The sequence below is a fragment of the Ananas comosus genome, linkage group 21 (genome assembly GCF_001540865.1).
Source record: "Ananas comosus cultivar F153 linkage group 21, ASM154086v1, whole genome shotgun sequence".
Taxonomy (NCBI): domain Eukaryota; kingdom Viridiplantae; phylum Streptophyta; class Magnoliopsida; order Poales; family Bromeliaceae; genus Ananas; species Ananas comosus.
In genome coordinates this window covers 10,250,100-10,278,078 of record NC_033641.1, presented here as the reverse complement: position 1 = coordinate 10,278,078, position 27,979 = coordinate 10,250,100, and the positions used below count along the sequence as shown (strand labels likewise).

At 36.2% G+C, this 27,979-nt stretch overlaps 3 protein-coding genes across 14 annotated transcripts; 2 read left to right on the top strand and 1 right to left on the bottom strand.

Moving 5' to 3' along the window:
- Positions 14,686 to 19,651, bottom strand: LOC109726563 (putative pentatricopeptide repeat-containing protein At5g37570). 11 transcript variants are annotated; one of them, XM_020256209.1, is made up of 4 exons: positions 17,056 to 19,651; positions 16,913 to 16,937; positions 16,654 to 16,776; positions 14,686 to 15,164 (listed from the first exon to the last, which is right to left on the bottom strand). In XM_020256209.1, exon 1 carries the CDS (start codon positions 19,358 to 19,360, stop codon positions 17,681 to 17,683), a length of 1,680 nt encoding a protein of 559 aa, XP_020111798.1. In that variant the 5' UTR covers positions 19,361 to 19,651; the 3' UTR covers positions 14,686 to 15,164; positions 16,654 to 16,776; positions 16,913 to 16,937; positions 17,056 to 17,680. The 11 variants fall into 11 exon arrangements, with proteins under 11 accessions (XP_020111798.1, XP_020111802.1, XP_020111803.1 ...); XM_020256213.1 differs by having other exon boundaries at positions 16,654 to 16,937; positions 17,056 to 17,126; positions 17,229 to 19,651; XM_020256214.1 differs by lacking the exon at positions 16,913 to 16,937 and having other exon boundaries at positions 17,056 to 17,126; positions 17,229 to 19,651.
- Positions 14,979 to 16,191, top strand: LOC109726565 (photosystem I subunit O). The gene is made up of 4 exons (XM_020256216.1): positions 14,979 to 15,115; positions 15,497 to 15,569; positions 15,704 to 15,883; positions 15,976 to 16,191. Exons 1-4 carry the CDS (start codon positions 15,025 to 15,027, stop codon positions 16,064 to 16,066), a joined length of 435 nt encoding a protein of 144 aa, XP_020111805.1. The 5' UTR covers positions 14,979 to 15,024; the 3' UTR covers positions 16,067 to 16,191.
- On the top strand, positions 20,004 to 23,271 carry LOC109726147. Of its 2 annotated transcripts, none has more exons than XM_020255590.1 (3): positions 20,004 to 20,181; positions 22,517 to 22,698; positions 22,794 to 23,271. In XM_020255590.1, the coding sequence occupies exons 2-3, from the start codon at positions 22,537 to 22,539 to the stop codon at positions 22,959 to 22,961; spliced, it is 330 nt and encodes a 109-aa protein (XP_020111179.1). In that variant the 5' UTR covers positions 20,004 to 20,181; positions 22,517 to 22,536; the 3' UTR covers positions 22,962 to 23,271. The 2 variants fall into 2 exon arrangements, with proteins under 2 accessions (XP_020111179.1, XP_020111180.1); XM_020255591.1 differs by lacking the exon at positions 20,004 to 20,181 and adding an exon at positions 21,457 to 21,585.

Below are 27,979 nucleotides of genomic sequence, written 5' to 3'. Positions count from 1 at the left end.
ATATATATATATATATATATATATATCATACACAGGTTTCTTCTACATTAGAAACATGAAAACAAGGGCGGTGGGTTACATATATAGGGCATACCGAGTATATTCAGGATCGTCGTTTTAAACCTCGAGATCGTCGGGTGAGGCGATGGTGGAGTGATACATGGCGTCGTGCCACCCCTCCGTCGCCCTCGTCTCCCTCCTCAGAACCCTCAGAACCCTCGCCTTCTCCGCCGTCAACCTCTCCCTCTCCCTCTCCGCCGCCACCTCCTCCGCCGCCGCCGCAGCACCGCCGCCTCCTCCGGCCACGTCGCCGACGATCGGCTGAAACAGCGGCGCCCACTACGGAGATCGCCTCCTCGGCTCTGGCGAGGGCTACGGCGACTGCAACGGATTCGCCGCGGCGATCGGGGCGGGGCGGCGAGCGCGGCGGAGCGCCGCCGCCGCGGAGGGGAGCGGCAGAGGGGAGGAGAGGGACGCCATGGATGGGATCTGAGAATTAGGGCTTGGATTCGATCAGATCGGAGGGATTAGAGGGGGTGGAGATTAGGGTTTGGATCGGATCTGATCGGATAGATGATGGAGAGAGAGAGAGAGAGAGAGAGAGAGAGAGAGAGAGATGGAGATCGATCGAGCTCGAAGCTCACGGTGCGTGGAGATGGAGAGAGAGAGAGAGAGAGAGAGAGAGAGAGAGATAGAGAGAGAGAGAGAGGTTATTTGAAATATAAGGAGAGCTAATGTGGAAAGTGTTTATTGCCCAAGGTTGGCCCATGGCCCAATTGATGGAAAAAGTTAATAAAATATAGGGTCCAATATTATTTATAAATTTGAGAATTATCATCATATATACCAGCGGTTTAGTAACTGCTGCAATAAAAATAAAAAGCGCTGGTATAATATACTTTTAGCGGCAGTTAGCCTAATTGCTGGTAAAAAAACTGTCGGAAGAAGCTCTATTTGTTGTAGTGGATACTATCGATAGCACTAAATCCTTAGTGCTATCGAGTTTCCACCGTTAGTCTTCCGTGCTTGCAGAATAATTCTTCATTTTTGTCTTGTAAAATATATCAATATTGAGACTTAGACCCATACATATATTGGTACCAAAATTGAGAAAAATAGGACCGCAAAAAAAATATTAATAACAAATTGGCAAAAAAAAAAAACAGAAAGGTAAAAAATGCATGCAAAGTAACTTCAACTTTAGATCATTTAGAAATAACTACCAGATATTTAAAAATTTTGATTTTACTATCTAGCATTTTATTTTGTTTAATTATAGTACTATATAGTGCTGAAAAACTATTGCATGAAGGTGATGGATTGAGGAGGCGGTGGCGTCGGTTGTTCCATCTCAAGGCCGCCAACGATCTACGAATTTATTCACAACGATTTAATCGTTGTGAGAAAAATCTAATATCGCTGTGAGAAATTGACAGTGATATATGGATCGCTGGGATGTATATCGTTGTGAAAACTTTTCACAGCCATTAAATCGGTCGTCGTGAAAAAAACTGGACATGGCTGTAAATTGTCACAGCGATATCTGGCAAAAACAACATCACAACCCCACTGTGCAGAGGGGGGTTTGGGGGAGAGAGAGAGAGAGAGAGAGAGAGAGAGAGAGAGAGATATATATATATATATAGTTTTAAATTTTAAAACTATGAAAGTTTAAAATTTTAAAATTTAAAATTTAAATTAAATATTATAAATAAAAGTTTAAAATTTGAAGTTTTAAATTTTAAAATTTAGAGATTTGAGATACTTTAATTAATTAATTTAAATAATTATTGAGTAACATATATTATATTAATTAATTATAATAATTATTATGTGCATTATTTAGCGTATTATTTTAGATTAAACTAGCTACATATTTTTTTATGTATTAAATTTAAACTCCTCATTCTAAAATCTTTATATCACGCGCACACGTATATATATTTTAATTAAAATAATTTGTTTAAGAAGATAATAAAATAAAGGGAAGATAAATAATAAAAAATTTTAATAAAACTATATAAATAGAGTTTAGAAAAAAGTGTATTTAGAAATATTTTATTCAAGTGATGTTTTTTTTTAATTATATTTCTGCGAAAAATCTGCTGAGAATCCCCTTCGCAGAGGTTCGTAAAAATGTTATATCTTTTATGGTTGCGAAGTTTTTTGCAGCAGTATACTATAGTTTGTTAAATAATTTACTACTATTTAAAATGTTGATAAAAATTAAAAGGCTGCGAATTTCGCAGCCCTAAAATTTTTAAGACTGTGAAATTTCGTAGTCTTATATAAAATGACTGCGAATCATATTCGCAACTATATACGTGCCGCTGAGAAGTAAACGGCTGTGAAACTGGCTGCGAAAGTTTTTACTGCAACCTTATATAACCCTGCGAAAATTCGTAACATTTTATATTTTTTCTCGTAGGAATTTACATTGTAAAAAACATCACCAACAGCAAAGTTATTTAAAATAAATTTATTTTAATTGATAATTTAATAAAAATATATTGAAAATAAATTAATTATTAATCTGAATATTTTAATAAAATTTTATATTTTTTGATTTTAAATAATTTTTTTTTTAAATATAGGTCGTAGCGCGCCCATAAAGTGATCATAATATTATTTCATTTCAAACTCTTGGTATTACAATATCTTAAGTATCAGGCTCCTGGTTTTCACATTAAATCGAAGTAATTGATTCTACAAGATGGTTCAGGAATTAATCACTAAGTTGTTGTGTTAGAAAGGGGAGGAGTGCGCTTATTAATGATCGACATGAACAAAAGTTGCTAAAATTTCGTACGTACAATAAAAAATTAATAACTTGTTAATTACTACGTACCTACATTGGTAAGGGGTGTCATCTCTTCTGTGATTACGTTCCTTTTAAAGAATAAAATATATATAAAAAACCCACCTTAAGATATCTCCACTTGATTTTAACCCAGGTAAAACCTTTACGGATAAGTTTAAAACTTTTAAAATTAAAATGAAAGACTCGAAAGTTTATCCAACTAAACACAAGAATTTTTATTAATGCACAGGCCACGTAGGTTTATAGACATGTAGTATAAAATAAAAAAAATTGCTTTTTTTTTACGTGTTGAATTAATAACTTACCGTCTCTTTTATTTACTGTTTATTTTCACGGCACACGCGTACACACGTNTTATTTTCAGCCGTTGATTTTGAGCCCCTTCGTTCACTAGGTAAATGATATCGTAAAATCATAAAATTTATTTTCTAGGTACTTCAAATACTCTAGATCAAGTTTAACGGAGCCGATCGAGGATTCGAAAGTCGCAACATCGAAAACGAGCTGGAAGTACGGAAGGCTCCGTGCTTCCGATAGCATAGTAGCCTCACTCTATATATATTTGGTGTCGTGTACAATGCCCCATCCATACAATTCCTCTCAATCGCCCATAATGTTTCCCCTCCCCATGTTGTTCTTATTGTGTGGTTGTTCTCTTCCCTTTATTACCCCTTAAAACTCAATCATGCAAACCGCCTCCTAACACTTGTAGGCATCTTATTGCACCCCTTCTTGTATACATATTTTTTATGTGCACATCAACAAAATGGTAGCTTCTGAATTATGAGGAGGAGGTCGTGTAACTCACTCTGTTTATGGAGATGAGAGGAACAACACATGGTAACTCATCTTCTGTTTCTTTGTTAAGTTGCCCTTCGAGTGGATGACACGTATAGTGCAACAGTGTTTGGGTTCATGCAATGAAAGGGCCCACTTTGTCTCTTTCCAGGGGATATGAATCATATGATGGACTTTGTGCAGCAAAATAGGAGGCTATTAGGTGCATGAACTGAAATATCTGGTGTGTGTGTGTGTGTATATATATATATATATATAATTATTATGTGGTAAATTTGAGAAATTTTGTGGTCCTTTGATATCTTATTTATTTTTTATGTTTTAATGGTCTTCCTCAACCTTGAAGAAGGTTCTGTAGCGACAGTGGAGAGAAATGGAGCACATGTGTCCTACATAAATTATTATGACACAGATGTTGCATAAATGACAGGTGTTATTAGTAATCAAATGAATCATGCATGTGACAAAAAGATATGAGATAGAGATTAAACTAATTAAAGATCCCTCAAGGATCAAGTATAAAATCTGTAATCCTTGAGTGCTAAAGAGGGTTAATAATTATGACCGACTTTGATACCGTGTTATCTAAAAGATTGATCATAGCGGGATTGTAAATTGAAATGCGCGCAATTGTTATGTATCAATGGTTGTGATTGCTTTAGCAAGCATATATTTAACTGCAGTTATATGTTGGATGGTTAAGTAAAATATATATAGAATGGTCCTCTCTCAAATTCTATCGAGTTGCATTAGTTTTAGGCTACATGCATGCACGAAGATGGACCACTTGTGCGTCCTTGGTTAAATTTTAAATGATTTTTTTTTCTCTTTTTTTTTTGTTTTCAATTTGTTTGGCTCTTCGATTTGTGGGCAAAAATCACCAACAACACTGAGGAAGAGCACGTTACTAATAACAGCTATTGTATATATATACACTGCTCTTTGCTTAGTCCCAAAAACCTGGGGCCACAAAGCTGTTTCCTAGGCGCGCCCTTGCCTATATAAATCGCACTATCAAAAATCTGTGTAGGTTCAAGCACTTTGGAGGCACATGGATTGACCTAATTATAATTAGGCCATAAACTTTGTTTACTATGACAGCTAAAACAANTTTTTTTTTTTAGAAATAGGTAGCGAGCTATATGTTTTATTCATTAAGCAAAATGAACTAGGTAGATAAAAAAAATAGTAAGAAGAAGCGAAAAAAGGAAGAAAGGGGAGGAGGGTGGAAGTAGAAAAAAAACAGAAGTAAGATGTAGAAAGTTAAAGACATATCATAGTAGCTCTTTCCAAACCTTCGTTAATAGATTAACAGGGTGCCAGAGATTTTGTAGCGTCAGGGGGTGCTGCTCGGAAAATGAAATTATTTCTATCCGTCCAGACGACCCACCAAATTACTGACAAAAGGGTGAGGCTGTTTGTTCTCGTCGTGGCATCAGGGTGTCAATTAAAACAAACGTTTCGGTGTTAAGTGTTAACTAGATGGTACCAAGGAAGATCCGCCGCTTAGCTATGAGCTCGATTCCTTCAAAAGTAGCTTTGCTTTTTTACCTTAGAGAGGTTTGCTTGTGGAAAGACCCCAAAATGTAACTCAGTTATCTCTAGTCTCGCTAAATATAACATACAGCTGAATTGTTGTTACTTTAATTCAAAACGTCTGTTTTTATGGTGTCAATACGGAAAAGTAAAATTGAAGAGTCTAGTATTTATTTTTCAAACTATTAATTAAGAGATCAGAGTTTTGAATTGGGGGAGTTGTAGAATTTGAGTCGAATCAAAATAATGGAGAGGACCTTGTTCAAAATGTGATAGTAAATAATTAGTTTTTTTTTATATATTTTTTGGACGATAATTTTATATTATTTGTAGTAATTAATATCACCGTCCTATGCTTGTTAATAAGTGAGAAACCAAGGACAAGTAGAATAGAAGCCCACGAGCCTAGTAGGCCATTCTACGGCGATCGCTCAATTAATAATAGGAAAAATTTCAAATATCATCTTTGTGATTTCACGTTTTTTTATTTTAGTATTATGTGATTTAAAATGTATCATTTTGTATCATGTGGTTTCGTTTTTTCTTTTCATTATTTCCTCCGCTAATTCTTTTGTTAAATCAGTGACAATGTTAATATCGTAAAGTAAAAATTCGGTAAAATCATAGGGCATTAAAGTAAAACGTTAGTAAAACCACACAGTATTAAAATGAATATTCTATAAAGTATACATAAAGTATCTGAACTTTGTTTTATATGATTTAATGGAGAGTTAACAAGGGTGCTAATGGAAAGAGAAAAAAAAAATTACAGAATATTAAAGTGATACACTTTAAACTATATGTTACTAAAATGAGAAAGTGCGAAATCACGGTGATGGTATTTAAAATTTACCCTTAATAATAATAAGGGTATATATATATATATATATATATATATATATATATATATAGTCCGGCTACTATACTATTACGAGTACGATCGCCCTCGTACTCATAAATTATTTTTGATGATAGAGCTTCTAAATCGACGATCCATACTGTTAAATATTTTCTAGAGCATTTAAAACTTCTAGAAATTAAATTTTATAATTTTTCGATATCATTTACCTTACGATCAAAAGGTTACAAAATTAACAATTTTTAATGGCCGGTATAAGATATTTGCTAGTTTAACGGTGAAAAACAATCGAAATAGGTTGAAATTTTGATAGAAAATTCTATTCACTATCTAAATAAAAATTAATAACTCCGATCTTAAATTGAAGGATCCGATCATCCATATTTAGGATGTCATTCAATTCTAACCATTCATTTTATACTCGCTTGATGGACTTTATAATGATTTCAAAAATTTATGAAATTTATTTTCTAGAAGTTTCAAATACTCTAGATCATGTTTAACGGCGTGAATCGTCGATTCGAAAAACTTACAAGCACCAAGTGCTTGATGCTTTTACAAGCACCGTAGCTGGACTATATATATATATATATATAGTCCATCTACTATCCTATTAATCGGATTGAGGATATTGTCCTATCAAGTCGATTTGAATGATGGGAGCTTCAAATTGATAATCAGCACCGTTGAAATTGATCTACATAATTAGAATGTTTAGAAACTAAATTTTGTAATATTTAAAATTCATTATCAAGTTCATCTTAAGAGTTGAAAAATGAACGGTCATAAATGAATAACCTTATTAAAATAGAGGTTAGACTTCCTCAATTCATAATCAGAATTATCAAACATTATCTAAATAGTATAAAAAATTTTCTATCAAAAATTCAAGCAATTTGGATTACTCTACACCGTTAAACAAGCAAACGGCTTATAAAGGCCGTCAAAAATTGTCAATTTTACGACGCTTTGATCACCATATAAATAATTTTTAAAATTTATGAAATTTAATTTCTAAATATTTCAAATACTCTAGATCAACTTCAATGCTCCGATCATAGATTCGGAATCTCTATCATCAAGAACAATTTGATAGGATAAATGCTACTATCCTATCAATAGGATAGTAGCCCTAATATATATATATATATATATTCATATATATATATATATATATAGTATATAATTATAAGGTATATGCGTTAGTAACGTTAGCCACCCTCACCTCCTACAAGTACTCCCTTTAACCCAAGTGACTACTTGTGCTGGTTTTTATGCCCTTGGATGAAAATGTGAGGTTGAGATGATGATGGTAGGTAGGTGGTAGGTGTGGTATGGTGGGAAAGTGTTGTGATCCAAAGACATTTCAGTTAATCAAAAAGTAGATCCAATGTTACAAAACACACAAGTATCACTTGAGTGATACTTGTAAAAGGTATTCTAGCCTACTCTATATATATCATATATTATATATATATATATATATTATATATATTATTATATAATATGCTATTAACGCCCACGTGGGCCCCACATCGCCCCCAATGGACACCGCGGGGTCTCTTTTGTGCGGCCCCACTGAGGCCACGAATCTACGGTGGCTCGGTGGTCAATAGTGTATCATGGAGGACACTGTCGACAGGGATGCGTTGGGTCATACGTGCGGGACCCATTGGGTGCTTGGGGCCCCACGTATCTCCCTCACTTCCCCTCCTTCTCTTCTCCGTACGTGGCGAGGAGAGTGGTTTAAGAGCGAGAGAGGTTTACATGGGGAACGAATATTAGAGCACACTGCTCATTTTATATATATATATATATATATATATCATATACTATATATATATAGATTGATCTAAGCATGATTTTACAAGTATCATCCTCCATGTTGCCTATCAGTGTTTTTAACCCATGTGGATCTACTTTTTAATTACAAATAGCCTTGGCACCTCAACACTATTCCACATTACCACCATTCCACCACCGATCATCTCAACCTCACATGCCTTCTCCACTCCAAGGCCTAAAAAACACGACAAGTATCACTTGGGTGATATCTTTGTACAAGTTATTCATAGCCTACTCATATATATATGCTATATATATGTCCGGCATGGGCGATACATATTCCATAGTACGGAATTATTGGTGTCTATTACAAATTTTCACCGTTAATTATATCTCTTTTTCATCACTTTCTATCCGTTATGATGTAATAAGCTATCTTAAACCAACCACTCACTCACCTTAAGGTACATCGATCCTAACCGCACATCTTTTAATTCTCAAGTATGTAGAAAACTTAATAAGGCACTAAGCATTAGTACTTATAATATTTCAGCCAGTTATATATATATATATATATTATATATATATAATATATGGAGTCGCTACTATGCTATTAATAGGTGCGATGAAGCACTGATGGCTGACCAACGTTTCGCGCGTTAGATCCTACTCTTTTTGATCAGTTTTCAGCTCCGTTAGATCATACTTATTCAATCAACCATCCATAACCCTACGCCGGGCCCACATTCATCTAACCACAGCATCTCTTAATCCAGATGGCCAAAAACTTTTCGGGCCGTAGCATCAATAACTTGGTGCTATTTAATAGTCATAGTAGCCTCTATATATATATAATAATAGTATATATATATATAATTGAGCTAGAATACTTTATAGAGTATCCCGCTCTTGACTGCTTTCTAGTTTCTAGTCCTTGGATTTACTCCTGTGATTACTCAATAGCTCCTTCGAATCCAACTACATTCCACCGTCACCACCATCTCAGGGATGATATCAGAAATTAAGATTCGGGGTGGGGGGGGCGCCAAAATTAGATTTGATAGGAAAAAATTCGATCTTCGCAATAATAGGAAAAAAAACTTTTCGGATTCACTCAGTTATTACTAGCAATAACTCAACGACAATATGTTTAAGAGAAGACACGCCACCGTAAAGTTGAGAAGGGAATAAGGACGCAAGAAATTCGAATTTTAAAAAAAATTGAGCGCACAAATTTCTATTAAAAAATTAATTTGGCTACTAAATTAATAATTCTATAATATTTTAATTTTTTATATAGAAGGACTTTTATCGTAATTTTAAAAAATTTAGGAGGGGAGGGAGCATGACCACTGTCTGGCCCTCAATGACTCCACCCTTGCACCACCCTACGCACGCCATCTCAACGTTCACATTTTTATCCATTAAAGGGTTAAAACAACTCAAACAGCACAAGATCTCTTGATGCTTTTTGAGCAGTATTCTAGCTCAAAATATACTATATATTATATATAGTTGGAGCTAGCAATACTTCCAAAAGTACCAAAGAGGATGCTGCTTTATGTGATTTTTACTTTTGGATGAAGAAATTAGGGTTGAGATGATGGCATAGGTCTGGTCGGGGTGGCGAATAGTGTTTGATCCCAAAGGTTTTAATGATTCAAGAGTATATCAAAAACTAAGTGTTTGAATCACAAAACCGCTATTAATATATATATATATACTATATTATATATATTATAGTATGAGGACACTCACATTTAATTTTTTTTTAAAAACAAATTCAGAATCTGTACATGAATGCCTTGTTGCTGATACTTTACAAATAAGAGACCTGGATTTAACGCCAAAATAGTTGTTCTAAACAACTTTTCTTCGTCTCCAAACAAAAAGATGATTTTTTTCCATAGAACCAAAGTATATATCCGCTGAAAAAACCACACGAAAATTTAGATAGTGATAAATGCCTTACGTATTTCATATCCTATCAATAGAGAGCTTCCACTTCATTAGTCACATATATATATCATACTATATATATGATAGTGTACTATATAGGTGATTCATAGTATTAATTATAACTATATTATTAGTGTAGACGTTGAATAATATCTTGTTAAGAAGTATCAACCAAGTGATACTTGTGCTTTACCACTGGCATAACTGTTTCGTAGCCACTTTGGATGGGAGATAATTGGTGATGGATGAAGAAGTGAATTAATGGTAAGTGTGGTGGTAGGTAGTATGTGTGATAAGCTGGAAATGTGTTTGAGGTCCGAAAGACTGGATTAGTTAATCAAAAAGTTAGAGTCAATGCGGTTAAAAAATCAAAGTTTACCTTGAGTGTACTTGTAAAAGTATTTCTAGCCGTACCTCGTATATATATACTATATAGTATATATATATATAGTATAGTATAGTGATAGTATGATATTATATATATATGCTGATTAACGCCACGTGGGCCCGAGCAGCACGCCCCCCAAGGGGCACGCGGTGCTCTCTTTTGTGGGCTCACTGTCGCGCCCACGATATCTACAGGTGCTCTGGTCGGTAATAGGGTATCAGAGGAGGACAACGGTGTCGATCAGGGATTGCGTTGTCGTCTCGTGCGGGACCACTGGTGCTTTGGGCCACGTATCTCCCCGACGGTTCCCGTCCTTTCTTCTCGTAGTGGGGAGGACGAGTGGAAGAAAGGAAGCGAGGAGAGTTACATGGGGGAAGGAATTTGAGAGTATTCACATGGTCATTTTATGATTGATATATATAACTAATATAATACTATTATATAGGTATTTATATATAGAGTTGATCTAAAGATTACTTGTATACAAGTTATCAATCCCCATTGTGTGTATCATGGTTTTTTACATGTGGATTACTTTTTGTAATTTACAAATAGCACCTTGGATCAACCGTATTCCACATTTAACCCACAGGCGTACGGAGCCATATCTCAACTCAGATCTCTCATCGAAGGCTAAAAAACACAAAGTATTCACGTTGTGTGATACTGTAAAAGTATTCTATCCTAACTATATATATATATGTATATATGTCCGGCTGGTTAAGACGATACTATTCATAGTTACGAATTATTTTGTGCTATTCAAATTATTTAATACCATTGTTGATTTTATATCTTTTTATCACTTTCATTCGCGATTTTAGATATTAATTTATTTAACCAAGCAGACTCACTCAACCTCAGTTCAAGGGTCACATCATATCTACCTAACATCTTTTAATTCAAAGAAGTTTACGAAAATTGAATGATGGCGACTAAATTGCTCGTGTTAATTTTTTAGACTATTAATTAATATTTCAGCCATAATTGTTTAGTAACTTATATGACTATATATATATATAGTATAGTATATATTATGGTCGGTGGCTACTTGCTATTACTAGCTATGGAAGCACTTTGATGCTAACAAGTTTTCGCGCGTTTAGATATCATTAGATGCATTTTTGCTCAGTTTTCACTCCGTTAAGATATGACTATTCAATCAACCATCCATCAACCGTACGCGGGCGCACCATTGATTTGCCTAACCACACATCTCTTAATCCAAATGGACCAAAAACTTGATGGTGGTCGCTCCATAATAAAACTTAGGGTGCTATATAATAGCATTAGTAGCTCTACTATATAATATATTATATATATATATAAGTTTGAGCTAGATACTTTTAGCAAGTATCACCCTGCTTTGATGCTTCTTAAGGTTTCTAGTCATGGATTATACCCTTTGAATTACTAGATAGCTCGTTGAATCAACTACTAGTGTCATGCCTTTAGCCAGCATCTCAGGCGATGAAGTCAGAATTAGATGTCGGGCGGTGGGGTGGCGCCAAAATTTAGATTATTTTGATAAGTGTTTAGAAAAATTCTATCGGTCGATTAAGAGAGAAAAAAAATTTGTCGGATTCACTCAAGTTATATATTACTTAAGCAATATAATTAATGACATATGTTTTAAAAGATTTAAACTAAGACCGTAAGAGTTTGTAAGTGAGAAAAGGACCAATAGAAATATCGAAAAAAAATTGAGGCAAAATATTTTATTAAAAAAAAATTATTTTTGGTTTCGTAACTAAAATTAATTTATAATATTTTATTTATATTTTATAATAAGGAATTTTAATGTAATTTTTAAGATAATTTCAGTGAGGGGGAGGGGAGCATGACCACTGTCTGCCCTCAATGACTCCACCCTGCACTTGTATATCCTCCCTCACTCACCGCCTTCAGTCTCAACCTTACATTTTTTTCCAGTCTAAGGGTTAAAGAACTCAAAAGCACAAATCTCTTGATGTCGTTTTTTGAGAGTATTTCTAGCTCAAACATTTATATATATATATATAGTGGCTTTGGAATACTTTCAAAAAGAGTCAAAGCGGAGTCGTGTTTTTGAGTTTTATTTGCTTTTGGATTGAATGAATGTAGCAGGTTGAGATATGATGGTTGGACGAATTAGGTTTTTCAGGTGGGTTGGTGGATAGTGTTTGATCAAAGGTTATTAATAGATTTAAGGAGTGATTTATACCAAAACTATTAGATGTTTGACCAAAAAGCCTCAATACTGTAATATACTTATATAAATATTATATATATATATGATATATATATATAGACGACTGAAATTAATTTTTTTTAAAACAGAATTAGATTTATTTAATCCTGTGTTGTATGATGTTTACAAAGTAGAGACATGATTTAAGCGCAGAAATAGTTGTTTTAAAAATTTCTTCGTCGCTCCAACAAAATGATTTTTTTCGATAGAACAAGTATATTATCCGCTGAAAAAAAAAAAAAAAAAAACTCAGTAAGGAGGATTGGTGTGAGCTAACGGATTACCATTTATGTAAATTTTAAAGCAGAATTTAACATGGTAATGGATTTACCATGTTAAATTCTACAATAAATGTAACGATCCGATCCGTCAGTAATAATAACTCGTTGTATCCAAACAACCGATATCAAAATACGTAAGTATGGTTAATATTATCAACCTGCAAGGCTTCATATAATTTCAAATCAGAATTATTTTTTCATCCAATATGGAATTATTGCGACGTTACAATCTTATGTAACACCTGATTTTGGAGCTTTGGAGCTGCAGTTTCTCTCTATCTTTGCTTCTTCTTTCTTTTTTTTTGTTTTTAAGTCAGCAATCATATGTCACCCTAGATGATACTACAAGAAAATACTTAAGAAAGAGTACATGTCAGATACATAAGCATGCACCGTGGCTGGTCCCTAGCTACCACATTGATGCAAATATACAAGAAAAACACACACACACACACACACATATAGATGACTCAATCCTTAGAATAGATGGTAAATGAGCTCATATATGTATATATGATGAGCAAATCCCTGGCCCTTCCTGAGAAATTATTGCCTAGTCTACACCCGGAAAAATTTGGCCCCACATTCAAAAAGCAACTCTAGAGGCTTCCTAGTTAAACTACTCACTATCGAAGTCTAAAAAGGTTAGGGGTCTACATTCTACATTCTACATACATGTTTTACTTTACATTAACCACCCAACCTTTAAAAAAAAAAAAAAGGAAAAAAAAAAGAGTATTTGGATCCTTCTACTATTTATAGGTCAATTTAACATAGATCCATGAAATTTAAAGTTAGTTATTTCAATTTATATTAATTTATCTAAGTTGAATAATAAGTAAATTAATTAGTCACGGTTATTGCGTTGCACTGACATGTGGGGCCCGGCCCAATAAGAATAACATAACCTTGGAGAAAAATTATTTTGCGGGTGATATGTGGGCCAAATATATTAATGGCCCTAACGGCCTAATGGGCCTTTAAACGGCCCATAGATTCTCTCTAATGGGCTTTTGCGGAGCCGGACCTTCCATTTTTGGTAAAGTCTATTTTATACACGTCTCGTTTTTTTACCTAAAATGGAAAGTTTCAGTTTTGGACGAAGTTAACGTCCAATAAACCTCTTGGAACAAATTGTTGTTCCCTGCACCTGGTTCACCATGCTAAGCTATAGACCACCAACATCCATTTGTTCATGGAACCCCTATTATTTTTTAAATTACCACTCAAATAACCTTTTCAAATACGGAAAATTTAGAGATTGAATCGAGAGCAAAAATGTTTTCAAATATCTATTGTTCTTAAATATCAGAGGTTCCATCTATTAGATTGTCATATTACATTTTTTAAGACATTGATCACAAAATGTTTAGTACGGATGGGGATCATTCAATACATCTAAGCGAAACCGTGGTGAGAACACCGTATTATTATATATCACGAGGTGGAGATATCGCGAGAAAACATTTGATTAAACGCCCTGAAACTGAAAACTTTCCTTTCTAGGATAAAAAACGAAACATACCAAAAATAGACTTATCAACGGGAATCTTGGGCTCAAAAAAGCCCATATAATTTTAGTGCAGCCCAATAAGAATGTTAGATTCAGCCCAGCCCAATAACTTGACAAAAAAGATATAGGCATTACATGGGCTGAATATGTGTACAACAAGGCCCAATAGCCCGAGCCACGGCCTACTGGTGATCATTAACGGGCTTTTATTTTTGGGCCTCGTGAAAAAAACTGTGTTGAGCAGTAATGGGCTTATGCACTAACTATGTAATAGATCTTCTTTTGTTTTTTTTTTCAAATTTTTTTTCTTTTTTTTTTTTGAGGAATATGATGGAAAGGACATTGGTAAAAAAGTTTAGTACATTAGCCATCAGGAAACGAACCGCAACATTTTTTAAAGATTCATATTTTGCGAAGAATTCACCCAATGTATCCAATTACATAGACATACTCCAAATAAAGAATACTTAAAAAAAAAAAAAAAAAAAAAAAAGAAAAAAAGCACCAAGAGATACACACGCACACCCAGCAAAATTTGTGGATGGCGCCTAATATAATAATATAAAAATGCACCAACTCATCAATTATATACTTGGGTACATTTTGACACACACATAGCATTATTTTCCTTTAATACTCAGATCGCAAAAAAAATAAACATCATATCTTATCCACAAGTGTCCAGGTGGCGCACCGCCATTAGCTCGCATCCCTCCCAACGAATCCGTTTCATCCATGGGAAGTGATCCACATCACACGAGCTCATATCATACTTCTGCAAAACCAAGCATACTCAGCCTCTAATAGTTTGCAACAACCCTTCAACTCAGAGAAAACATACGAGGAAGAGAGAAATGGCAACAATGGCGACCACCACCCACATTGCAGGCTTGGGCTCTCCACTTTCCCTCGCCCGCCGATCTTCGAAGCCATCTCTCACCTCTGGTACTTCTAGTACTACTAGTTTAGGGGTCTACTTGGCCCGCTTCTATTTCTGTTTTCAGTTGCAATTATTTCAGATAAAAAATTTGACAAATAGACTGATTAGAACTAGCAAATATTATAAACATGATTTCAAAAGCTAAATCTCACTAGATTCTAATTTCGTTGTAGAAAAAACTGTTGCAAAGATTTTAACATAGTGTTGTTTCTCCTTATAGAAAATAGTGAACCAAACATCACTACATGCTACAGTAAAGCCAAATAGACCCTAATACTACAACCAAAGGAAAAGATCATCTGGTTCATTTCACATATTCAACAATGTTCTTTTCTTAGACTCCCGTAGAAATTTTGGATGCATTGACCGTTTGGAACTCTATATAGGATTCATAAGGACCCAGGTGGCCTCAAGAAACCCTCTGAATCAGAAGATAGCTTATGGTGGGAGATTCACTTGGTAAGTGGCATTTGCAATTGTGTACTCTCCTTACTGTTAATCACCATAGTAGCTTAAGCCTAAATCAGGAGGAGAAATATTTGACATGGATGTGTGAATTTACTTTTCCTCCTGTTCCGGATTCTATACCAAAGCTTTGAGAGGGACTGGCTCAGGACTGACCTAAATGTAATCGGGTTCGGGTTGATCGGGTGGCTTGCGCCATCAAGCATTCCGGCGATCAATGGCAACAGCCTCACCGGGCTCTTCTTCCAGAGCATTGGAGCCGAGCTGGCCCACTGGCCCACAGGCCCCGCACTCAATTCTCAATTCTGGTCTGTTTGAACTCATTGTCATTTTATTTGATTTAATTCTTCGATAATTATTTAATTAGCAGTGCGATTTCATTTATGATCATAATTTGCAGGTTGTGGATGATCACATGGCACATAGGGTTGTTCCTTTGCCTGACATTTGGTCAGATTGGGTTCAAAGGAAGGGCTGACGGTTACTTCTAGAAGAATTAATACCTTGTTATGCAATGACACTATTCTCTTTATATACCACCTGTATCTTCCATCGTCTGTACCTAATGTAATGATGCTTTTGAAATTGTTCTATTTTGTTGGGTTATTGACGGAAATTTTGTTGCGAAAATGCGAAGCCGTCCTATCAGTCAACCAATTCTAAAAGGAATATAAAGTTTCCACTGAGAGAAGAATTTACTAAGCTATAGTTCTTTACCTATAGAGACTTTTCAAAAGAAACAAGAAAATGCTTTCCTGTAGAGTCATGTCCTTGTTTCATATCCTCAAGTGCAAGAGAGAAGAAAACTCGCCACATCTGTCAGGAGCAAAATAGTACTAATTTTGGACGGAAAAGTTAAACAAAAGTATTGATATACATGTGGACAGATATGCAGCTAAACACTTAATACTCTTCTTTTGGTTTACTTAGGCATGAGGTCAATACAAGCACTAGTCCATATAATCATCCCAAGATAATGCATAATTAATAATTACTTTAGGTATAGCTTTGGGCAAATAATAATGAACATGAAAAGATTATTACTAATAAAATTGTGGAATTCAGATGTAGTACCGACCCTTTATATCTTCATAGAATTGCTTTAGCCACTATGACAGTATCTGCATATCTCTCCTCGTCGTACTCTTCAGCCTCATGGGATCCTCCTTTGAGGATGGCCGAAGGTCTACACAATCGGCCCCTGCAAAGGAATGAAAGAAAAAAAAAAAGAGCCAAGAAAAGCAATATATAAAGTCAAATTAATTGTGAATTAATATTCTTTCAGAGATGATAAGAAAGATGAGGTGGTGATAATGCGTAATCTTCAGGTGCAACACCTGTTATGATACTCTTCGTGATATTCTTCAATATACCAGCAACAAACAATGAGAGGACCGCATCAATTGTATGGTTCGAATAATAGAAAACTAACATATATCTTTTAAAGGAAAAATAACAATAATTTAGTGAAGATATTCACCCTCCAGCACTCCACGAAACTGTCAACCCATTGAAGAAGATGATTTTACTCCCAATCCTATTCACCGCAGTCTTTATCGCCCGCCGAAAAAAGAAGCAATGAGTGGCCGAAGCTAGATCAAATATAATACTATTATAGAAACTAAGATTACAATTAAAGCATGGTAGACTGACTTTGCACTAAAGTCTGTGGCGATCCAATGTGACCTAGGTGGCACACCATTTTGGTTTTGGCACACCGAAGCTGTGACTTTAGGTGGATATAAGCTCTCAATGCTCGCGTCAGCAATTGGGAAAATTATCTCTGTGCATTGCTAAAAGCCGAGTCAAGTCGAAGATGAAGAGTGAAAGTTAGCGCAACTACATATACATCATTGAACTAAAGAAACAAAGAAGAAAATCAAAATAGAGAAATTTGTCAGAAAGACCACTGTCCAATAAAATAATCAAATTTCACCTGTGGCGAGCTGAATTGAATAGCGTTCCCAAAAGCACTAATTCTTAACTTCTCTGGCTCCTTGCCAGCTTCATCAATCCAAAAAATTATTCCCCAGAAGGATTAAGGAAGCACTTTACGACCAGTTATCTTCCAGTTGTTGCAATCAAATGATCAAGAGTACACTTACTTAAGGCAAAATGAATGTGCAACCAGGTATCTTCCTAACCCCTCTGCCTCTCATCATTGTCCTCACATCCGACACATCTTCCCATCTATCAGCAGCCGCATAGATGTTTGATAGTGAGACATAATTACCAGCATTCTGAGGTTCTATTTTGAAAAGCTTCTTCGCTACAATATCTCCGAGCTCAATATCACAATGTACCCTACAAGCACCCAACAATGCACCCCATGCCCCAGCATGAGGTTCCACAGGCATCGATTCTATAAGCTCATATGCCTCTTTCAATTTCCCCGACCTACCAAGAAGGTCCACCATACAAGCATAATGGTCTGAAGATGGAACAATAGAAAACTCATTCCTCATCAGCGCAAAATACTTCTTCCCTTCCTCGACTAGGCCAGCATGGCTACATGCAGTGAGGACCACAGTGAAAGAAACATTATCAGGTGAAAGCCCCTCCTCAAGCATCTGGGAGAAGAGCTCGACGGCCTTTGCTCCAGACCCATGAAGAAGATACCCTTGCATCATAGAACAGTATGAGACAACATTTTTATCCGGCATTGAATCGAACAGGAGAGAAGCCCTTTCCATGTTGCCACACTTTGCATTCATGTCTATACGGCCTATAAAGACACGGGAGTTGTTCGTATCGATTGAACAACGGGTAATGTATGAATCGACCCATTTGGCCAATGTGAGGCTACCCAATTGAGCACATGCCGACATCAGCCCTACAACAATAAACTCGTCGGGTCTGATGTTCTGTTCGTAGAAATCAGAGAAGATCTTTAAGGCCTCACCGGGACGACCATTCTGGGCATAGCCCGAGATCACTGCCGACCATGAGAATAGATCCCTATCCTTCAATTTATCAAACAAAGACCTCGCAGAGACCATGTCTCCGGCCTTTGCATACGCATCTATCAAGGAAGTGAAAGATACTTTATTTCTCTCCGGCATTTCGTCAAACAGCTTCCGAGCACTCGCCAGATTCCCGGATTTGGCATACCCGTCGATCATGGCATTGAAAGACACCACATTTTTCGCAGGCATTTCGTCGAACAGGGCGCGGGCCGACGCTAGATCATTAACCGCGAGATACCCGATGAGCATCGCGGTCCAGGAGACATTGTTGCGTACCTCCATGGAGTCGAAGAGGCGGCGCGCGGCGGCGACGTCGCGGCACTTGCCGTAGAAGTCGACGAGGGCGGTGCGGACGAAGAGGTCGGCGTCGAGGCCGGAGCGGAGGGCGGCGGCGTGGGCGGCGGCGCCGGCGGGGAGCGCGGCGGCGCGGGCGCAGGAGCGGAGGAGGGAGGGGAAGGAGAAGGCGTCGGGGGGGTCGGGGGAGCGGCGACGGAGGAGGTTGAAGTGGGCGAGGGTGGCGGGAAGCGGGGAGCTGCGGGCATGGGCGGCGAGGACGGCGTTGAAGAGGAGGAGGGAGGGGGCGGCGACGGCGCGGAACGCCGCGGCAGCGTAGGAGGGGGCGGCGAAGGAGCCGCAGAGGGAGACGAAGCGGGTGAGGAGGGCGTGGTGCTGCTCCAGGCCCCTGCGGATGATGAGGGCGTGGACCTGCTCCAGGGCGCGGACGCTGCGGCAGAGGCCGAGGAGTGCGGCGACGCTCGGCTCCGCGGCGGCGGCGGCGGCGGTGGGGGAGGAGGGTTTGGGGAGGCGGAGGAGGGTCATAGGGAGGGGAGAGGCCAAAGAGGGAAGAGGAGGTTTCCCGGGGTTTTCACATGGTTTCGATGAGGCCCCAAAGTGAGGCGATGGGCCCAAATAATGGGGTCCAATAGTGTGAGAGTTCTCGCGCAAATGTTACACGGCCCAGTTAAGGAGGGAAATGAGCCCAAAAAGATGAAACTTACCTGGATCTGGTTCACCATGTCATCCCTAGACTGCATCATCCTTCAATCCGAAAAATTAGAGGGGGAAAAAAAAAAAATTTCAAATAGCACCGCAGTGGTTTCGTATTTTAGTAATTATGATTTAAAATGTATCAATTTAGTATTCTATATTTTTATTTTTATTTTTTTTATCAACTTCTCCGTAACATTTCGATAAATTATATATAAAAAACGTTAGATATAGATATCTTATTTAGATTTATCGAATATTTACTTTATATTTTAATTTTAACTTTGATACTGATTTAATAAAAAAATTAGTAATTAAATAATAAAAAGAGAAAAATAAAATTACGAAATACTAAATTGATACAATTTACAGCACATTGTACTAAAATAAAAAAAAAAACCACATAAAAAAAATTATATCATGGACGGTTCATGGATTACGTGGGAGACCCGATCCAAAAAAAAAAGAATGCGAGGGGAAAATAATCAAAATTGTCGACGATGCTTTCCCCAAATTAGAAACCCATCGCCCGCTATTGGAGCACGGAATCGGCCAAAAACCCTAACCCTCTAATCGAAGATCGGGAACGAAGAAGGGGACGGAGCCCTTTCGATCGATCGATCGATCGAGCGTCGCGACTAATGGAATGCTCTGTGAGTAATCTCACCGATTTTTTATTTTTTTTCCCCTTATGCAAGGTTTAGTATGTGAATTGAGAAAAAAGTAGCAGCTAATGCGGATTCAAATGCATGATTGAGGTTAGTAAAAGCTACGAATGTTTGTTTTTATGTAGGGATATGGGGTGGTTGTTCCATGATTGGTTACAGCATGTGTGGATATTAACTGGGTTATGATCAATTTTGTTGCTGCTGAGTGGTAGAATTGAGAGAGCTCAATAGGGATATTAGGGCAAATGAAAAATTTTCATATGCAGTAAAAGATGATATATACAAGGTTTTGGTCTTTCGGGCTAATAGTGGATAGCACTGGAAAAAGAGGATTCCTTCAAGTTCATTAATCATGAGATATTCTAGGAGATGTGGCAATTAGTGTTATCATTGAATAATCATAGTAAATAGACTTTTGCGACTATCTCAGGAGAGATGCACGTGATGTATCGATACATATCGAGGAGATATATTTACCAATTGTTCAAGGAGTGTGAAGATTTAAATGACACCATATGATCGAAACATGGAGCTGTGTAGGAAATGTTAGGAACGATACGCGTGATTATTGGGTTTTATNAGGGGAGAGGCCAAACAGGGAAGAGGAGGTTTCCCTGGGTTTTCACATGGTTTCGATGAGGCCCCAAAGTGAGGCGAGGGGCCCAAATAATGGGGTCCAATAGTGTGAGGGTTCCCGCGCAAATGTTACACGGCCCAGTTAAGGAGGGAAATGAGCCAAAAAAAGATGAAACTTACCTGGATCTGGTTCACCATGTCATCCCTAGACCGCATCATCCTTCAATCCCAAAAATAAGAGGGCAAAAAAAAAAAAAAACTTCAAATAGCACCGCAGTGTTTCATATTTTAGTAATTTATGATTTAAAATATATCAATTTAGTATTCTGTATTTTTATTTTTCTCTTTTTATCAATTTCTCCGTAACATTTCGATAAATTATATATAAAAAACGTCAGATACCTTATTTAGATTTATCGAATATTCACATTATCTTTTAATTTTAACTTTGATACTGATTTAACGAAAAAAAAATTAATAATTAAATAATAAAAAGAGAAAAATAAAATTACGAAATACTAAATTGATACAATTTACAGCACATCGTACTAAAATTAAAAAAAAAAAAAATGGTGTGAAACCACTCATGGACGGTTCATGGATTACGTGGGAGACCCGATCCAAAAAAAAAAAAGAATGTGAGGGGAAAATAATCAAAATTGTCGACGATGCTTTCCCCAAATCAGAAACCCATCGCCCGCTATTGGAGCACGGAATCGGCCAAAAACCCTAACCCTCTAATCGAAGATCGGGAACGAAGAAGGGGACGGAGCCCTTTCGATCGATCGAGCGTCGCGACTAATGGAATGCTCTGTGAGTAATCTCACCGATTTTTTATTTTTTTTCCCCTTATGCAAGGTTTAGTATGTGAATTGAGAAAAAAGTAGCAGCTAATGCGGATTCAAATGCATGATTGAGGTTAGTAAAAGCTACGAATGTTTGTTTATATGTAGGGATATGGGGTAGTTGTTCCATGATTGGTTACAGAATGTGTGGATATTAACTGGGTTATGATCAATTTTGTTGCTGCTGAGTGGTAGAATTGAGAGAGCTCAATAGGGATATTAGAGCAAATGAAAAATTTTCATATGCAGTAAAAGATGATATATACAAGGTGTTGGTCTTTTGGGCTAATAGTGGATAGCACTGGGAAAAGAGGATTCCTTCAAGTTCATTAATCATGAGATATTCTAGGAGATGTGGCAATTAGTGTTATCATTGAATAATCATAGTAAATAGACTTTTGCGACTATCTCAGGAGAGATGCACGTGATGTATCGATACATATCGAGGAGATATATTTACCAATTGTTCAAGGAGTGTGAAGATTTAAATGACACCATATGATCGAAACATGGAGCTGTGTAGGAAATGTTAGGAATGATACACGTGATTATTGGGTTTTTATGCTCAGTATGACTTATAGATACATAGTAAAGGATACTCCTTTAAATGAGTGGAAAGGTTTTCGTTGTTTTGGGGAGTAAACTTGTACGGTAGAAACGACGAAAAAGGTTGTTGAAGTTGACATCGAAAAGTTGGAACTTGACTCACTGCTTCTGCTGCTGTTTTTGTGGTTGTTATGTTGTTCGTGTTGTTTTCCCTTTTGTGCTTGTTACTGTTATGTTGGTGGTGTTTATTCTTTTTGCAATAAATATCAACTACCCCAATTTTTTGTTGCTTTAGTGATATAAACTTTAATCTTGTTGATGATAATGCTAAATATACCTAACTTCATTTATAGGTTCGTCCTAATCATTCGACATGATGTCAAGACCTATAGTTCTTGTTTTTCTGCTAGTGATACTGATCATAACATCGCAATTCGAATGGAAGCAACAACTTGTGAGCGAACTGGAAACAACTCCCGGCATTTCTCAGAATCAGCAGCATATTTCAAATAGACAAGAAGTTGTAAAAGAGAAGGTAAACCCCGACCTAATATACTTTCTTTTTGCGTAACGCTTTTGCACTATAATTTAAGTGATTAATTAAGCGTGATTGTTACTCCGTTGTTGTAGATTATCTTATCCCAAGAAAAGACTATTCAGCGGTTGAACGAGTTTATTCAAAGCCTTCAGCAACAGCTGTTGCAATGCCGAGGCAGTAATAATGCGACGAATGGTTCCGAAAACTCTTTCATGTCGTATATAGACGAGATACAAAGGCAGCAGATGATAGAAGATTAATGCGCACCTTTGCTTCTTCCAATTTTCTCTTATGACGTTGTCGATATGGTCTTCAATTGTGACCCTGATTACCTGGCGTAGTAAAAAAGGAAGGAGCTTTATGAGTGTGTAGGTACATTGGTAGAGGAACTCGAGTAGTAGGCACACCCAAAAATAAGAGAAAGAAATGTGCTTCTCTTTTGGATCTGTATTGTAAATCCCTTTTTCCTCAATAGAGGTGACATGAATGTAGTAGTTACATGGTCATTTTCATGTTTATCTTGCTAAGATTTGCTTGCAATTCAGCTTAATAATTGTTACAGAGGATGCATACAGTGCCTTCTTTTTTGTTGCTTGTAGTGTTCAGGTGAGATGAAACTCGAAAGTAGAGTTTCTTTTCAATATCAGAAATGGAACAAAAGCACAGGATAAAGAAATAGTTAAAACTTAAACGAAAGCAATTTCACCGGTCAATATAACAAAGTAATGTGGCTCTCTTTGAGTTTAGGGCATGTTTGGTCCTTCTGTTGGGTGGCGTGTTGTTAGATGAGGTGTTGTCTGAGTATCACTTTTGTAAGTCTTAAATTGAAAGTTTTTTCAGTAGATAGATTCTTTCCGCTGCAAAAGTAGCACTAAATTGGAGTTTCGACGTACTTTATATTCTCTCACTATTGATGGTTACTGTTGTGAAAAGCAGAAGCAGGATTGGAGATCACTTGTTATTGTTCAATACAGTGAATGTTGTCTTGTTGATCGCTTTTCTCTCTCTCTCTCTCTCTCTCTCTCTCTTTGGATGTCTCTTAGTATATGAATGTGAGTTGATGCCTTGATGGGCTCTTTGAAGCTCTCAGAGTAAAAAGGCTTTTATGCTTAGTCTTCAAAGCTCTGAGCTTCATTAGGTTTGCTCTTGCGACTTGATATGTACTCCAATGCGACGACAGGGTACTCGTGAAATGACAAGTGAGAAGTGAGAAACTCTCAACAAAATTATTGTTAAGAGTCCGGCTGGGATACTATCGATAGCACCAAGAATTTTGTGCTATCGAATTTTCTACCGTTAGATTTAACCCTTTAATTTTTTTATCCGTTAGATTATAATATTCAGTCAACTATTCACTCAACTCTAGGGGGCCCACATCATCCTAACCGCACATTTTTCAATCCAAAAGCTAAAAAACTAATAGCACCAATAACTTGGTCCTATTGATAGTATTCTAGCCTAATTCTATTGTTAATATATATATATATATATATAGGGTCCGGCTACTATACTATTATGAGTATGATCGCCCTCGTACTCATAAGTTGTTTTCGATGATAGAGCTTCTGAATCGACGATCCACACCATTAAATGTTATTTACAGTATTTAAAACTTCTAGAAATCAAATTTTATAATTTTCAACATCATTTACCTTACGATCAAGAGGTCACAAATTTGACAATTTTTAACGGCCGGTATGGGATACTTGCTAGTTTAACGGTGTAAAAGAATCGGAATTTGTTGAATTTTTGATAGAAAATTCTATTCACTACATAGATAAAAATCAATAACTCTGATCTTAAATTGAAGGATCCGATCATTCTTTTTTAGGACGTCGTTCGATTTTGACCGTTCATTTTATGCTCACTTGATGGACTTTATTATGATTTCGAAAATTTACGAAATATATTTTCTAGAAGTTTCAAATACTCTAGATCATATTTAACGGAGTGGATCGTCGATTCGGAAGCTTCATCACTGAAAACAACTTATGAGTACGAGGGCTCCAATACTCATAATAGTATAGAAGCCATGGCCTATATATATAATGCGCCTTCTAGGCGCGAGAGCTTTGCAGTTTGATACGCAGAAATTTCGCAATTAGGTTAGTGACCATTGCTTTACTTATCCTCTTCTTTTTACGCGGTTAGGTGGCGAATTCAATTCAAGTTTAGGAGAGGGGTTATGCACATTTATGCCTAGCCTTTTATCTCTATGCACCAGCATCAATGTTCAAAAGTGGTGCTCATCTTTTTCTTGTCTCTAACATAAACATCTAAGTTTGCCACTAAACAGTAATGATAAGCAGCAAAACTGGGCAAAAACTAACAATTAGAAAGAAACCGGTGGTTAAAAAAGAAAAAGCCCTCCTCTGCTGCAACAAAACTGGATCTAATGTAAGCAGCTCATATGCACTTGGACAAGTAGAAGATCTTTAGTTTCTACTGTAATAGAAAGCTAAAACGAGCTTCTTGTCTCTAATATCTTATAATTATTTAAAGCATAAGATTAGTTTCTTTCAAGCTTTACGACTGCTGCCATTCTGTAACTGCAGAATTCGGCCAATCAAAAACTGTCACATTGTTTACGTGCATGTAAAATGGATATGAACATAGCATTGGTTCGAACACTAACTTGGCGTTCTATATACTTATTAGAGTAGTACTATTCCCCCCACAATATTTGACGCGCGTCTACGATAAATAAATCGCCTTACGAATAATATTGGAGGGCCCATCGCCGTTTTTTTTTCACGGATCGAAGCACACAAACACTAGACGCATCTATCAAGTGTTTTGTACTTAGAAAATTAATGTTGGCATTCAAAGGAGTACAGGAAACTTAGGACAGAGTTGTAAATGAGAAGCAAAACAATAAAACCTTAGGTTTAAATTCAGCATCAACCACCCTCGATAAAGATTGAAGTGAAACCGTGACTTGAATGTTCTTTAATGAGAGCTCAATTTCTCAGTAGCAATTAAAAATATCCTATGGGGAACACACTACAGCAAAAATTCTATAAATTAAGAGGTCCTTACACAAACTAATATCTTAATATTATATTCAACATAAAAGATCGTATAAAGAGGTAATGGATTTTCTTTTTTTTAATGGACCTTTCGGTCCCACCCAGTAATTCAACAAGTATTTTTATGAAATTTTTATTATTAATTTTACAAAAATCAGTTAGATGATTGGGATTTAGTGAAAAAGTTGTGTGAAGGATGATATCTCTTTTAATTGCTAAATATTATGGCTTGAGGATAACACTTAAAATGTGATTTCATGTGGGACTCAAATAATGGATTGGTCAGAATCAGGGTCGAGCCACTTAGATGCGAGTGGTTCTAAGTTCTAACCCGAGAATGATGAGGGAAGTGGTCTAGAGAAATAATTCCCTAGACCCGCTCCAAATGTCATCCGTGGACCGTCGATGCAAATACCATTTTACCCTCTTTACACCTCCTTTTGAGATGTACATTTACAATTACTCTTTTTTAATTGACTTTCTTTTTAATTTCTCATCTTTATTGATTAATTGTTTATAGTTAATTAAGCAGTAGAGATTAAAAAGGAGAAAAGTAATAGACGGTAAATATGAAACACAAAAAAAAGATAGATGGTAAAGTTTACAAAATTTTAAATAAAGATAGACGTGAAACAACGATTGTACTTTAAAAGCTTAAGTCATTAAAAAATAATACTTATGTATTTTTATATTTAAAACTTCTTATATTTGGACTCAAGACATTTTGCAAGGTCTATAACATGAACTTAAATTAAATAGAAAAAAATTAATAACGTTAGAAGCCAATCGTTGTCCTCTAAAAATTTAAACTAATAGAAAATAATATTTAAATATTTTTATATTTAATAGAGAGTAAGAACTATCAAATAAATGAGACACCTAATTTACAAATGTAAAGGTGCCATTGTTCTCATCAAACCAGAGAACCCCATAGCTGCATTTTGTGGTACGGTCCTCAGATGAAGTGGTACACAAGGTCCACGAAATAGTTTCCACAAGTACTAACTGTTTCAGTTGATGTTCCATTTACGATGATGGTCCCTCTACAACGAGTACATGAAGCAGTACGTTATTAAGGTAATATTATGTACGTATATATGTATTTGTATTATTTGCTATTAATTTGGAAGGACCTTGTACAAAATCTTAGAAGAGGAGAGCATAACAGTACAACACGTGCCCTTTTCCCGCTATCTTCCTCATCTTAATTTTAAAAAATTGTACTTTATCAGAGATAATTAAAAGTACTAATCTCTTTACATTATAGATCAATAATAGTGATAGTGCATGGACTTATCCTAAGTTGTGGCAATGGATTTCATAGGTACCTGTATTATTCCTTGTACAACATAGAAGAAGCAGGGCATATTATTAGGACACGTGTGCTTTTCCCATAGGCTTTTCCCATATTCCCTCCTATCTGGTGAATTATCAATATATATATATATATATATATATATAGAGAGAGAGAGAGAGAGAGAGAGAGAGCTAGGCTGGTATACTATCGGTAGCACGGAGGTCTCCGTGCTACCAAGTTGTTTTCAATGATGCGGCTTCCAAATCAATGATCGGCTCCGTTATATTTGATCTACACTACTAAAAGTATTTGAAAATTAAATTTCATAATTTTTCGACATTATTTACCTATCAAATAAGTAGTCTAAAAATGAACGGCTCAAAATAAAAATTTTATAAAAAATGATGATAAAAGACTTGAATTTAAGATCAGTCCAGGTATGATCTCTACTCTAATAGTAAAAATAATTTTTATAAAAATTTCATACAGATTTGGTTGCTTTACACCAGTTAAATTCACAAACACATCAAATCTACCATTAAAATTGTCATTTTGAGATCTTTTGATCACTAGCCAAATGATGTCGAAAAATTATGAAATTTAGTTTCCAAATACTTTTAATAGTGTAGTCAGGTCTAACGGAGCCGATCGTCGATTTGGAAGCTACATCATTGAAAACACTTGGTAAGCAACGGAGGCCTCCGTGCTACCGATATATACCAGCCTGGCTATATATTAATATATTATATAATATATATATATATATATAATATAGTATATAGTTGAACTAGAATATCTCAAGAGCACAAGGGTTGGTGCTTTTGAGTTTTAGCCATTGGATGCGAAGATGATGTAGGGTTGAGATGATGGGGTTGGTAGGTGGTGGAAAGTGTTTGATCCAAAGCTTATTAATAATCAAGGAGTAGATCAAGGGCTACGAACTCAAAAACTA